Here is a 15,047-nt window from a genome sequence, read left to right on the forward strand (position 1 = left end):
TACCTTTTTAACTATTTCCATGAAATTTTGGCTAATTGGGGCAGCCACTTAATTGGGCCAAAATGCACTGGTTCCAATGTGTTCCAATGAAATGGAATCCATTGTACTAAGAATTCAAGGTATCATTCTATGGTCTCACTTTCAAGAACTCTTCTTCTCATGGTTTCGATATTTATTGCTTATATATTTTATTATTATTTATTTTCTTTTGTATTTGCAGTTTGGTGTCTTTTGTACTCTAGTTGTCCACCCTGTTGGGTGTGATCTTTCATTGATTCTATTATTATTATTGGATTTATTGAATATGCCCACAAGAAAATGAATCTCAGGGTTGCATATGTTGATATAAATGTAGATTGATAATAAATTTACTTTGGACTTTGACTTTGAAGATGAGTGAAGCAAAATTAAAGTTTCAGACTGATGAGTTTTATTGTAATTGGGAAAGACTGGAAATCAGTTCTTTTGGTTTACATGTGGGGGTTGAGAGAACGAGGAATATCTGTGATAAGGGGGAGACATAGAGAGAGGCACAAGTAAAACAGGAAAGAGAAAAAAACTTTTGAACTATAATGTAAAACTGTAGGTGATGGAAGTATGAAATTAGGCTGAAAACACAGAAAAGGAATGTCATTAGAAACGGGGATGGTGCCGGAGGATTGGCGTATTGCTCATGTGGTTCCATTGTTTAGTAAGGGTTCTAAGAGTAAACCTAGCAATTATTGGCCAGTAAGTTTAACGTCAGTGGTGGGTAAATTAATGGAAAGTATTCTTAGAGATGGTATATATAATTATCTGGATAGGCAGGGTCTGATTAGGGGCAGTCAACATGGATTTGTGCATGGAAGGTCATGTTTAATAAATCTTATTGAATTTTTTGAAGAGGTTACTAGGAAAGTTGATGAAGGTAAAGCAGTGAATGTTGTCTATATGGACTTCAGTAAGGCCTTTGACAAGGTTCCACACGGAAGGTTAGTTAGGAAGGTTCACTCGTTAGGTATTAATATTGAAGTAGTAAAATGGATTCAACAGTGGCTGGATGGGAGATGCCAGAGAGTAGTGGTGGATAACTGTTTGTCAGGTTGGAGGCCGGTGACTAGTGGTGTGCCTCAGGGATCTGTACTGGGTCCAGTGTTGTTTGTCATATACATTAATGATCTGGATGATGGGGTGGTAAATTGGATAAGTAAGTATGCAGATGATACTAAGATAGGTGGCGTTGTGGATAATGAAGTAGGTTTTCAAAGCTTGCAGAAAGATTTAGGCCAGTTAGAAGAGTGGGCTGAAAGATGGCAGATGGAGCTTAATGCTGATAAGAGTGAGGTGCTACATTTTGGTAGGACTAATTAAAATAGGACATACATGGTAAATGGCAGGGCATTGAAGAATGCAGTAGAACAGAGTGATCTAGGAATAATGGTGCATAGTTCCTCGAAGGTGAAATCTCATGTGGATAGGGTGGTGAAGAAAGCTTTTGGTATGCTGGCCTATATAAATCAGAGCATTGAGTATAGGAGTTGGGATGTAATGTTAAAATTGTACAAGGCATTGGTGAGGCCAAATTTGGAGAATTGTGTACAGTTCTGGTCACTGAATTATAGGAAAGATGTCAACAAAATAGAGAGAGTACAGAGGAGATTTACTAGAATGTTACCTGGGTTTCAGTACCTAAGTTACAGAGAAAGGTTGAACAATTAAGTCTTTATTCTTTGGAGTGTAGAAGGTTGAAGGGGGGCTTGATAGAGGTATTTAAAATCGTGAGGGGAATAGATAGTTGATGTGGATAGGCTTTTTCCATTGAGAGTAGGGGAGATTCAAACAAGAGGACATGAGTTGAGAGTTAGGGGGCAAAAGTTTAGGGGTAACATGAGGGGGAACTTCTTTATTCAGAGAGTGGTAGCTGTGTGGAATGAGCTTCCAGTAGGAATGGTAGAGGCAGGTTTGATATTGTCATTTAAAAAAAATTGGATAGGTATATGGACAGGAGAGGAATGGAGGGTTATGGGCTGAGTGCAGGTTGGTGGTACTAGGTGAGAGTAAGCATTTGGCATGCACTAGAAGGGCTGAGATAGCCTGTTTCCATGCTGTAATTGTTAAATGGTTATAAGGAAATCAATCACAAGAGCTATTGTTATGAATGTGAAGCAACTCTGAGGTACAAAGTCGCCCTGTCCTTTTTGAGAATCGCAAGATCGCTATTAATTCGGGTCTGAGACCCAGGAAATGAGAGAGAGATGTCCAGAATACACAAGGTTTGGAATTTGTCCTGACCTCAGCGAAACGGAACCACTGATAACGGCTATTGTCTCTTGGAGACGGAATTGTGTATTGAGTACTGTACTATTCATTGAAACCCCTCAGGGGACGACCAGAGTGGTCTGGTTGAGGGATTGCATCATCCCAGCCTGATTGACATCTGAGACCCCGTGAGTAAGGATAAAAGAGGGTCTGGGGAACAACCCCTTTAGACGCACAAGGAGAAACGCTGGAAATCCAGTGACAGCGTTTATAGCAAAAGCCGGTGAGAGCTCGTGTGCGTTCTCCCGTGCCAGGGTGGCGAGCTCACCACGGAAGAATGGTTTAGCTAAAGGAGGGGCCACAAGTGAAAGGCCACGACAACGAGACTCCTGACGGATCGAAATCATAAAAGAAAAGCCGGCAAGTTTTTCTCCAAATCTCTCTCTCTCTCCAACCATTGCAACCCAGTGGTCCCCAATGGCTGCAGCCTGCATGAACTGAGTGAACTTTATATTTCCATCGGACAATACATTATCCCCTAGACAACGATAGAGCTTATTTCTTATTATTATTATACCCGCACTTTTAGATTTAGTATTGACGACGTATATTATCTGTATATCTGCTTTGATATTATTTTTGTATATTTTTACTAATAAATACTGTTAAAAATAGTATCATCAGACTTCAATGTCTCCATCTTTGCTGGTAAGTGACCCAGTTACGGGGTTCGTAACACTATGTCTATCAAAACTGCCCACTTCAGAAACAAGTTGGAAATATTGAAACAACACACACAAAATGCTGGTGGAACACAGCAGGCCAGGCAGCATCTATAGGAGGTCCTGACGAAGGGTCTCGGCCCGAAACGTCGACAATGCTTCTCCTTATAGATGCTGCCTGGCCTGCTGTGTTCCACCAGCATTTTGTGTGTGTTGTTTGAATTTCCAGCATCTGCAGATTTCCTCGTGTTTGCTCTTTGGAAATATTGAATTGAATTGAACTGAATTATTGACCATAACCAGCCAGTTGATGGGATGGTGTTTCCTGAGTTTATGTTCGGCTTTTTTGAAGTGATGTAAGGGTCCAAAAACAAAGAGATCTGAATGGAAATATAAAGAAAACTTGAATTGACAGGAAGCCTCTAGTCACTCTCGAGGACTGAACTGAGGTGTTCTGCAAAGCAGTTACTGAATCTCCATTCAGTTTCTCCATGCTAAAGACTAATTAAAATAAGAGGTAACAATACTTGTTATTTTAATTAATTATTTTCCCTGTTATTAATGTCTACCAATTTTTTTTCTTTTCCATTTTTTTCACTTTCTTCATTTGATTACTAGATACTCTCACCAATTTCTCCCCTCCTCAATATCTACAACAGTTTACTCTTACTTCATGATCCCAATGAAATCAGCAAATGCCTCTCCTAGGTGTCAGGATCTCTCATCCTGACACCTTTACTTATCATTCTAACTTATCTTCACCCCTCTGCCCAAAGAATAGGCCAGCTTCTTTCTCAATAAAAGAACCAACCAGTTCCTTTCCACCACCACCATCCTCAGTCTGGCAGAACTGGTCCTCACCTTCAACATTTTTTCTTTCGGCTCCTCTCACTTTCTCCAGACTCGAAGGGTAGTCATGGGCACCCACATAGGTCCCAGCTATGCCTGCCTCTTTGTTGGCTATGTAGAATTGTCCATGTTCCAAGCCTTCCCTGGTAATGCTGCCGAATTGTTCCTCTGCAACATTGATAACTGCATCGGTGCTGCTTCATGCATCCCCGCTGAGGTTGTCAGTTTTTTCAACTTTGTCTCTAACTTCCATCCTGCCCTTAAATTCACTTGGTCCATTTCAGACAACACTTCTTGATCTCTAGAGACAGACTGGTAACCAAAGTCTTTTTATAAGCCAATGGTTCCCACTGTTTTTCTTGACTATATCTCTTCCCACCCTGTCTCCTGTAAAAATGCTATTCCCTCTTCTCAGTTCCTTTGTCTGCACCATATCTGTTCCCAGGATATGGCTTTCCTTTTCAGGACATCAGAGATATCCTTCTTCTTCAAAGAGCAGGGTTTCCCTTCCTCTATATCATTGATCCGCATCTCCTCCATTTCCTGAACATCTGCACGCACCCCATTCCTGTACTCACCCTAAGGAACATGAGAAAGCTTTAGGATTAAAAGCAGTGTGAGGAGGGAACGTTACACCAGTGGATTATATTGAATGACTGTGGCTTTGGGGAATAATCACCGGAGTTCTTCTAGATTAGCCTTTCTCAACTGTTTTGCCCTGGAGGAACCCTTGAAATAATTTTCAGGTCTCAGTAAACCCCTGTGTAAAAATTATTATCTCTTTGGCTCATGTTACGTTTGTGTGATCAGTAAGTTGTAGACATAATAATCCAAAAATATTTGTCACTGCTCTTTTCGAGTAGAGAATGAATTTTAGCCCACCTTTCTTGAAAAAAAACAGGTAGTTAAGTTTAGCTTACCTTTCTTGAAATTAATCTCTTTCTTTCCCTATCATAAATTTTAAAAACATAAGGCAAGCATAATAAATTTCTGTTTTCAATAAGACTCAAGACATTCTGATATCCTTCCTCACTCTCAAGCCCAAGCAGCAGCGGAAATATTTCAAGATTTCCTTTTGCAACGTGATTTTTGCAAAGATTCCTTTTCCTTTTAAATCCAAGAAGTCAAAACACTTTCTCTAGGGACTTACAGAGACTTGTACAACTGGTTCATATGATGAAAGATGTCTGCTAAGTGGGCTGATTTCTGCAGCCATTCTTCATCTTAAAAGCACTCAGCAAAATCTGACTTACATTGTTTTCTTGAAAGTACCCCTACAATTCACCTTTCAGCTTAAGCACCCTGTTGGGAAATCCTCTGCTAAGCCACCGGATTTCTGTATGAAGCAGGAGATTGGTGTTCTCTTTGACCAGGTTTTCACACAGTTTTTAAACATTCTCGAGTGAATTGGTCTTTGTTTAATAAAGTTAACCATTTTTGTAGCATCATCCAGAACTTTTTGTCATTTCATCTCCAGAAGCTCTTGACATCAACACCTCTCTGTGAAGAAATCAGTGTGTTGTGACAACTTCAGGATTTTCTTTTTTTACAAGAGAAATGAAACCTCTTATGGAGCTAACCATTGATAGAGGACCATCAGTACAGATGCCAACACAGTTCCTCCAAGACAGATCTTTTGTTTCCAGATATGAAGACAAAACATTATATGTATTTTGCCTTTGCTTGTTCCAGGTAGCTCTTTGCAACAGAAAAATTTTTCTTGAATTTTACCATCATTTACAAAGCTTACAAATGCTATAACGTGACATTTATCAACCTGGATGGAAAAGATGTTGTTTTTCAGTTTATCACACAAACCCTTATTAGCATCATGTGACACGTCATCAATACATTGATTTATCATACTGTTTGTGAGTGAAACCGTTTCAATTTCTCATACTGCATCTTGCCCTAACACGGTAATTCGGGTGACATCACAACCCAAATTGGCAAGTCCATTCAATGCTCGGAAAATGCACTTCATGCTCCTCATCAGCCACCCATCCTCCTGTCTGCAATACAGCACTCACCAATGATCAACCTACAGTCTTCCCCTCCGTGCAAGACAGCGTTCACCAATTATCAGCCTACTGTCCTCCACACATTGTCAAAAACACACCAAGCCTACTGTGAAGCACGGTGGTGGCTGCATCATGCTGTGGGGATGCTTCACTGTAGCAGGCCCTGGAAGGCTTGTGAAGGTAGAGGGTAAAATGAACGCTGCAAAATACAGGGAAATCCTGGAGGAAAAGCTGATGCAGTTTGCAAGAGAACTGCGACTTGGAAGATTTGTTTTCCAGCAAGACAATGATCCCAGCAAAAAGCCAAAGCTGCACAGGAATGGCTTAAAAATAACAAAATTAAATGTCCTGGAGTCAATGGCCAAGTCAGAGTCAGATCTCAAACCAACTGAGAATTTGTGGCTGGACGTGAAAAGGGCTGTTCACTCATGATCCCCATGCAATCCGACAGAGCTTGAGCAGTATTATAACGAAGGATGATGAAAAACTGCAGTGTCCAGATTTGCAAAGCTGATAGAGACCTATCCACACAGATTCAAGGCATCAACTAAATACTGACTTAAAGAGGGTGAATACTTACGCTTTCAATTATTTTGTGTTTTATATTTGTAATTAATTTAGATCACTTTGTAGGGGTCTGTTTTCACTTTGACTTGAAAGTCTTTTTCTGTTGATCAGTCCCAAAAAACTCCAAATTAAATCCACTGTGATTCAATGTTGTAAAACAATAAATAATTCCAAGGGGAGTGAATACTTTTTATAGGCACAGTATGTGGTCTGAATCTATGTGCTGCTCCCTCTGAGATGTTTTCAGTCCCAGAAGTTTGGTCATGGTGGAGAACATGACTATGGTAATTGTGGAGGGGAACATAGCTCTGCTATATATAAGGAAGCTGTGGAAGTGCATCATGTTCGAATATAAATGGGCATTTCATATCCAGAGGCTCTGCAGAAAGTACAGAGGACAAAGTTAATGGGACTTACTGATATCCAGGATACTGACAGAATAAAGTGAGTGTGTACAGTGCATGATTTATAACAGGATTTATTGATTGTTGATAAGCTAAAATTTGTTTTTTTCATGACAGATGTGGTAAACATCTGGAGATAAAAGAGTAAATTCTAGAAGAGTTTAGGAGTGCTTTACAAGGAGAGGTAAATAATATTCAGGGTTGTTAATGTTCTTTTTCTTTTTTATACAACGGAATACTAGAAGTTTGTTAACTATTGGTTGGGATTTTAATGCTCAGAGTAAGGTTGTAGCGACACAAAGGTGGAGGAAGACTTTCTGGAAGTATTTGGTGTGCTTGAATGATGCTCAGTAGGTGGCGGTAATGCACCTCATGTGGTCTACCATCCGCCATTAAATATTATGAAGAAGAAGAAGATCTCAACAGATGACAAACTGCAACCCAGTCGTATGTTAGAATTATACAGAATGCTTTGCAGTGAAGCTCAGGGTGTTTATTTCTTTTATTTCACTGCTAGGTGCTACAACAGCATTTTCAATAACTGTATTGATTAAAGTATTTCCAATTAACAGATATCAGATTGGAAATCACTACAATGGCAGGGTCGGTTGGAGAGAATCAGATGCAGAGGATAATCCGTGATCTAAAAGGTTAGTATTTCTAAATTTGCTCTATTGTATCCTTCTTCCTACAAATGTATTTTAAATATTACTTGAACAACACAATTTCAACACGTTGATGATATTTAGTGCCCTGAGAAGGAGGGATGTTGAGGATGATGGAGGTATGTTTGTTTTTTTAAAAGCTATTGGTAGGATCTTCTGCCCAGATATGCTCATGCATTGTAAGGATATCTGAGAAATAATGTCTTTGTCTCCATGCATTAGATAGATAGATAGATAGATAGATACTTTATTCATCCCCATGGGGAAATTCAACATTTTTTCCAATGTCCCATACACTTGTTGTAGCAAAACTAATTACATACAATACTTAACTCAGTAAAAATATGATATGCATCTAAATCACTCTCTCAAAAAGCATTAATAATAGCTTTTAAAAAGTTCTTAAGTAGTTTACTTAAATACATTAATACAATCAACCCCGGCACTTTAACATATCTTACTCCTGGCGGTTGAATTGTAAAGCCTAATGGCATTGGGGAGTATTGACCTCTTCATCCTGTCTGAGGAGCATTGCATCGATAGCAACCTGTCGCTGAAACTGCTTCTCTGTCTCTGGATGGTGCTATGTAGAGGATGTTCAGGGTTTTCCATAATTACCAACCTCCCATACCTCCTGATACTTTCTGTCCCTTTGTTAAGGTTAAGTCATTTGTTTTTCAAGAATGATAATTATTCTCTTGGGGTTGAAACAACATTGAAGGAATTAGAAATTTCTGAATTTGTAAAATGCACAAGAATCCTTTATGGATGTCAAAACAGCACGTGAAATTTTAAGCTCCCCAGCTTTATGGTACCTTTTTCCAACAATTCCAGCAAATGTTGTTGTTGTCTCACAGCTCAGGTGAACTGAGTTTAGTCCTGACCTCTGCCAGTGCCTATATCGAATTTGTAAGATCTGTCTTTGACTTTGTGGATTTTCTTACTTTTTAAAGCAAACTGGTTGCTAGGCTATTTGTGCTGTAAATTTCCCCTATGTAGTTGGATGGTAGGAAAAACAGAGAGCAGATAAGTGTGGGTGAGAAATGGATAAGCTACAGGGAAATAAGTGGGGGTATGGGATAAAGTCGAGATTCTGCAGTTACTGGGAGTCTTGAGCAACTCACACTAAATGCTGGTGGAACTCAGAAAGGTCAAAATTATCTTTGGAAGGGAATAAGCAGTCAATGTTTAGGGCCAAGGTCCTTCATCAGGAATGGAGTGGTGGTATAGCTTTGAGAGCTGGCAGATTATGATTATTTTGCAATATACAGTACTGTGCAAAAGTCTTAGGCACATGTAAAAAACATTCTGAAAAGCGAAGATGCTTTCAAAAATAATTGATTGTAATGTTTGTAAGCATTAAAAATTACTATGAAGTGCAGTAAACAATAAAAAACTAAAACAATTCAGTATTAGGTGTGACCACTATTGGCCTTTAAAAGTGCATCAATTCTCTTAGTTACTGTCATGTGATTTTATAAGAAAATCAGTTGGTGAGTTGTTCCAAGCATCTTGGAAAACTTGCCGCAGTTGTTCTGCAGGCTTTGGCTGTCTCACTTGCTTCCGTCTCTCCAAGTAATCCCAGACAGCTTCTTCTTTCTCCTTCTTTCTTTACTTCTTCTTTCAAATATGATTGTACTACTAAGCTGCATGCAATTTGAACTCGTGATTTACAATCGCCAAAAGACCAAAGGGGTTGCAGCTGCTAGTAAGGGTATAATGCAAAACAAAAGGAAGGCAGTAGTAGGCAAGATGAACATAATTGATGAAATGGTGGATTTTCTGCTCATTTCACTGATGTTAATGTTTACGTATGTGAAATTTTGAGGTTATGTGTAACATTACTATTGCAGATGCAATTTCAGAATTAAGTCGAGAACATAAGGAAAATGGTGATCCAATCACTGATGATAGCACAAATCTCCACAAATGCTGCTTAAAATTAGAATACCTCCTTCAGGTAAGAAGATCCCAGAAAACAAAGAGTTCATCAGCAACTAATAGTGCATGATTAAAGTAAAGTTATAGTAGCTAGTTAGTGATTTGTTTCTCTTTTCAATGAAAAACACACCCATTACGTGGTCATTAAGTTGGTTTTGGTTGACATTGGTTACCACAGAAACAATGACTAAGTCTATCTAAACAGTTTTTCCAGCATTTTTTTGTTGCTGCTTATTCAGAATAAGTTGGTTATTTGATTTATAATTATTAAACAAATTGCTGCATCAAGCAGGGTTTTTTTTACAATAAATAATGACTAGATAAAATAAGAGTATAGATGATCAGTAGGCTTTGGTACATGAAACTATAAACAAAAACTGGATCTAATAAATTAGAGGGTGTTTCAAATGCTGGCTTCTTTTTACAGTGTTCTCTGTTTACATCTTGTCTTTATGGGAATTTATTTATAAGAAAATAATTCATCCTCTAGTTCAGGGGTCACCAACCTTTTTTACATTGTGGACCGGTTTAATATTGACAGTATTCTTGTGGACTGGCCAACGGGGTGGGGGGGTGTTTAATCATGACCGGAATATAGATGATAAGTCACTTATAAGTGGCTAATACACTCAATTTCGTTTCTAAAAGGGTTTATCTAATGAATTTAATATTAAACACACAGTGCATATTTTTCCTCACATGAATATAGTGAAAAGTCAATTATAAGTCACTTATAAGTCAATAGCATCATAACATTTTAAGTTACGTTTGGATATTAACCACACAGTGCATATTTTCCTCGTATGAACATATAAAATCATTGCAACATACCAATATCGCTGAATCAGTGGGAGCCCTGGGCTTGTTTCCCTGCAACAAGATGGTTCCATCGAGGGGTGATGGGAGACAGCGATACTCGAAGGGGGTTCCTTATGTCCAGTCTATTCCGCAATTTAGTTTTCGTTGCATTCATTGCAGAAAATCTTGCTTCGCAGGGATATGATGTTGGAAATGGAAGCACGTTTTCAGTGGTTTCGTGGCTATCTCAGGATATTCAGCCTTGACTTTGATCCAGAATGCCAGCAGAGATGTTATGTCAAACATACTTTTCAGCCCACCATCATATGCAAGCTCAAGGAGTTGATCTTCTTCCCGCGCTGACATGGATAATTCACCAGGGACATTCACAAATGGGTCACGGACCCATTCCTTTCCACATCTTGGGTCATTTGTGGTTGGGAAGTAATGCTAAAATTCTGTCGACAGCAAAGCTAGGTGAACGCGCACCAGCTCTGAGAAGGACGGTGCAGCCTCAGTCTCTGCCAAAATCCCAGCTAATGTTGGGAACATGTCAAATATGCCCTTGTCCACTCGCCATTCTAAACTTCCAGTTTGGCTTTGAAAGCAGACACTTTTTCTGCCAACTTGAAGACAGTTGTCATTCTCCCCTGAAGTGACAAATTGAGTTCATTGAGCAGGTAGAAGATGTCACACAGATAAGTGGGTTTTGCTATCTACTCTTCATCACTGAAGTGTGCTGCCAGTGCTGACTTTTTTCCTGAAAGAAATCTCTCTGGTGGCTCTCTTAACTGAAAAACCTTGGCCAGGGCTTTCCCCCTTGATAGCCACCTGACTTCAGTGTGTAAGAGAAGGCATTTGTGCTCTGCATCCATTTCCTTCCAAAGCTGCTCAAACAGACGTGAGTTAAGGGCTTTAGCTTTGAGGTGATCGATAACTTCAACAATGTCACTCAATATGCTGTTAAGATCAGATGACACTTTTCGGCTAGCCAGCATTTCCCTGTGTATGACATGGTGTGTAGACTGGCATTCAGGAGCAACCTCTTTGACTCGGGTAGTGAAACCAGACAGCCGTCCAGTCATAGCTGCAGCCCTGTCTGTGCATATTCCAACACAGAATGACCAGTCCAGTTTGCCTGACATGTAGTCATTCAAAGACTTGAATAGTTCTGCCCCAATTGTGATAGTTGGCAGCGGCAGTGCACACAACATATCCTCGTGCACATCGTCTTGAAATATGTATTGCACATTGTTATGCCGTTGGCCCCCTCCTTTGTGAAAATCGCAAGAACTCTAGTTAAGGGGGGGTCAGCTGACCTAAAAGAGAGAGACGTGCGGAAGACCACGTTCTCTCAAGAAGCAGAATAACGGTGACTTCGATTATCGTCTCATGGAAACCACGTGAAAAGCCCTCGGGCAAAGTGGGCTGGTTGAGAGAAAGATTGCATTACCTGCAACTTGATTGATACCTGCGATCCTGTGAAGAAGTATAAAGGCGGGTCTGAGGGGAGGACCCTCAGATGCACCCAGCAGATGCACCCAGCAGACACGAGATCGATTCCCGTGGGAGCGGGACGCCATTTTGAAGGAAGCCACGTACGCTAGATTCCGACTTTGAATCTGTGGCTAAAACCGACGAAAGACTGCTTTTAAAATAACAACGGGGAAGTCTGCTCCCCTGATTCCAAGGATTTGCTCTGCCAAGACGACGGGCAAGTGTGCATCTTTTCTAAATTATAAAGGAAAAAGCCTGCAAACTTCTGAGTGACTCTTAAGACTTCCGTTGGACTCAGTATTACCCCCCTAGACAACTGTAGAGCTTATTTCTGATTGATTATGGTTACACCGGTGTTTTAGATTGAGTTTTGACGATTTGAATGTTTTGTATTAACCATACGTTTGTGCCCTTGTTGAATAAAACGTTTGAAAATAGTAGCATCCGACTCAGCTGATCCATCTATCTTTGCTGGTAAGTTACCTGGTTACGGGGTTTTCGTAACAAGTGGGGTTCTCGTCCCGGGTTGGAAACCAAATGGGAGGGTCAGTGAATCGGGCTGTAAGTCCAAACTTAAATCTGGTTACGCAGGTAGCCAGACGAGAAACCAGCAAAGATGGATGTGCAGGAATTTAGGAGAAACCCGACGGTAGGGGCGCTATGGAAAGCTACAAAATCAGACTTAGTAAGTTTGGCGCAGGCATTAGACCTCACAGCGGTGAAGCCAGCAATGAAAAAGCAGGAAGTGCGAAGGGTCATACAACAGCATTACGTTGGGAAGAAGGTGTTTACAGCTGAGGATTTGGAAAATATTCCCGAAAGGAGATTAGTGAGTGGGACAAATCAGGCAGAGTTGGAGAAAGCAAGAGCGAAGAACTCAAGGGGGAGAGAGAGAGGAGGGGTTTGATATTAGTCGGGCGTTGAGGTTGGTCCCCCCGTTCGAGGAGACGGATGTTGATAGTTATTTCTTGCTCTTTGAAAAGGTGGCAGGGAATCAGCAGTGGCCCAGAGAGCAATGGGTGGCGTTGTTACAAAGTGTGTTACGAGGAAAAGCACAGCGGGTATATGCCGCGCTGCCCACAGAAAGGGACGGGAATTATGATCAAGTAAAGGAGGCCATTCTCCGAGGTTATGAGTTAGTACCTGAGGCGTATAGACAAAGGTTCCGAAATTTAAAAAGAGGGTGGAATCAAACGTATACCGAGCTAGCCCATGAGAAGGGTGTGCTCTTGGACCGTTGGTGCACAGCTGAAAAGGTGGCCGAGAACTATGGGCGTCTCAGGGAGCTAGTTTTGATTGAGGAATTTAAAGGTTGCATTCCGGAAGAGATCCGAATGTATTTAAATGAGAGGACGAATCAGTCCATCTCAGAGATGGCTAGGCTCGCAGATGAATATGCCCTAACCCACAAGACAAAGTTTTCCTCGCCAAAAAGTTACCCGAGAGACCGTCGGAATGGTAGGGACAGTCCGCCGGCTAAGGGAGAAACTCCACCGGGAGCTAGCATAAAAAGTGAGGATAACAGACAGGAAACCTGGAGATCTCCTGGTTTCAACTGTTTTAATTGTGGAAAGGTGGGACATATTGCATCAAAATGCACTGCTCCGAGGAAGGAGTCGGAACGAGGGAAAGCAGCTATTTCCATAGGCTGTGTTGCGTCGATCCGAAAATCGACAAGCAGGCCCCAGACAGATGGAATACAGGAGGGGCGGGAGACATTTAGGTCCGAAGGAACCGTGGCTTTGAAGGAAGGGGACCCCCCAATTCCCGTACGAATTTGGAGAGACACGGGGGCGGAACTATCGTTAATTAGCCGTAATGTGTTAAAATTCGGCCCTCGCACGGGGGAGGTAGCCCTTAGAGGTATCGGGAACTGAACCGAGGTCGTGCCTTTGCATAGGGTCTTTCTAGATTGTGAGTTGGTGTCGGGACCAGTAGATCTGGGGGTCCTGCCGGAATTGCCAGGAGAAGGAGTGGACGTCCTTCTGGGTAACGACCTAGCGGGTGGGAAGATGGGTGCCGCCGTGAAGCTGACCACCCAGCCCGTGAGAGTTGAAGACCCTCCCTCAGAAAATAAATTCTATCCCGCATGTGCGGTCACTCGCAGCATGTCGAAAAGGGCCGCTGAGACCGAGAGCGGGTGGAATCTGGCCAGTTTTGATTTGGCCGAAACTTTTTTACCGACTCTGTACCAACGAGAGTCCGAGGAAAGGAAAACGGAGAGTAGGGAGGAACGAGTGGGAAATCGGGAGGAGGTAGACCGGTCCTTAGCTAGAAGAGAGTTTGTACGGGAACAGAATGGTGACGAGGAGCTGGTAGCCTTGAGAGAGTCGGTTCTCTCCGAGACTGAACTGGAGGCAGAGCCAGAGGGTTATTATCTCCAGGAGGGGGTGTTGATGAGGAAGTGGAGACCCCCTGCGGTGCAGGCCGATGAGGACTGGGCGGTGCTACATCAGATAGTAGTCCCGAAAGTATATCGGGACGACATTCTTGACTTAGCCCATAAGGGACCTTTAGGCGGGCATTTAGGAATAAAGAAGACCGTGGAGCGGGTTCAGAGGGAATTCTATTGGCCCAATCTGAGGAAAGATGTTACTGAGTATTGTAAAAGATGTCATACCTGCCAGGTGGTGGGTAAGCCGAATCAAGTTATCCCTAAGGCCCCCCTCCGACCTATTCCCGCATGTGAGGAGCCTTTCTCCCGAGTCATTGTGGATTTTGTGGGACCCTTACCTAAAACTGCGAGTGGGCGGCAGTATATCATGACCCTGATGTGTGCCGCTACACGATTTCCCGAGGCCGTGCCTCTGGGTAGTATTAGGACCTCTGCGGTGGTGAAGGCCCTTATCAAATTCTTTACCACCGTGGGGCTACCCAAGGAGATACAATCAGACCAGGGAAGTACATTCACGTCGAACGCATTTCGGCAGATGATGACCCAGCTCGGGGTGAGGCAGATTATGGCCTCTGCGTACCACCCGGAGTCACAGGGAGCGTTGGAAAGGTTCCACGCTACCCTAAAGACCATGCTTAAAGCTTATTGCCAGGAGAACGTTCGAGACTGGGATGAGGCTTTACCCCTTTTGTTATTTGCCGTAAGGGATACAGTCCAGTGCTCCCTGGGGTTCAGTCCGTTCGAGCTGGTTTTCGGTCACAGGCCCAGGGGACCCCTAACCCTACTGAAAGAAAAATGGTCTAACCCGACCGCCCAAGTCAGTGTGGTCGACTATGTGCTGAAATTCCGGGAAAGACTGCGTCAAGTATGCGCCTTGGCAAACGAAAACCTTAAAGCCTCTCAGGAAAAAATGGGTCAGTGGTATAACAAGAGAGCGAGAGAACGAGAGT

The 15,047-nt window shown here is 42.0% G+C and overlaps 1 protein-coding gene across 1 annotated transcript in view; it reads left to right on the top strand.

The window, feature by feature from the left end:
• LOC140713758 (FYVE and coiled-coil domain-containing protein 1-like) overlaps nucleotides 1–15,047 on the top strand; it is a 223,568-nt gene that overhangs the window by 12,494 nt on the left and 196,027 nt on the right. The window contains exons 2-3 of the mRNA XM_073024245.1: nucleotides 7,374–7,451; nucleotides 9,320–9,426. Of these exons, the coding sequence (XP_072880346.1) occupies nucleotides 7,397–7,451; nucleotides 9,320–9,426 (162 nt within the window). The 5' untranslated portion in view covers nucleotides 7,374–7,396. The remainder of the gene's footprint in view (nucleotides 1–7,373; nucleotides 7,452–9,319; nucleotides 9,427–15,047) is intronic.

The sequence above is a fragment of the Hemitrygon akajei genome, chromosome 20 (genome assembly GCF_048418815.1).
Source record: "Hemitrygon akajei chromosome 20, sHemAka1.3, whole genome shotgun sequence".
NCBI lineage: Eukaryota > Metazoa > Chordata > Chondrichthyes > Myliobatiformes > Dasyatidae > Hemitrygon > Hemitrygon akajei.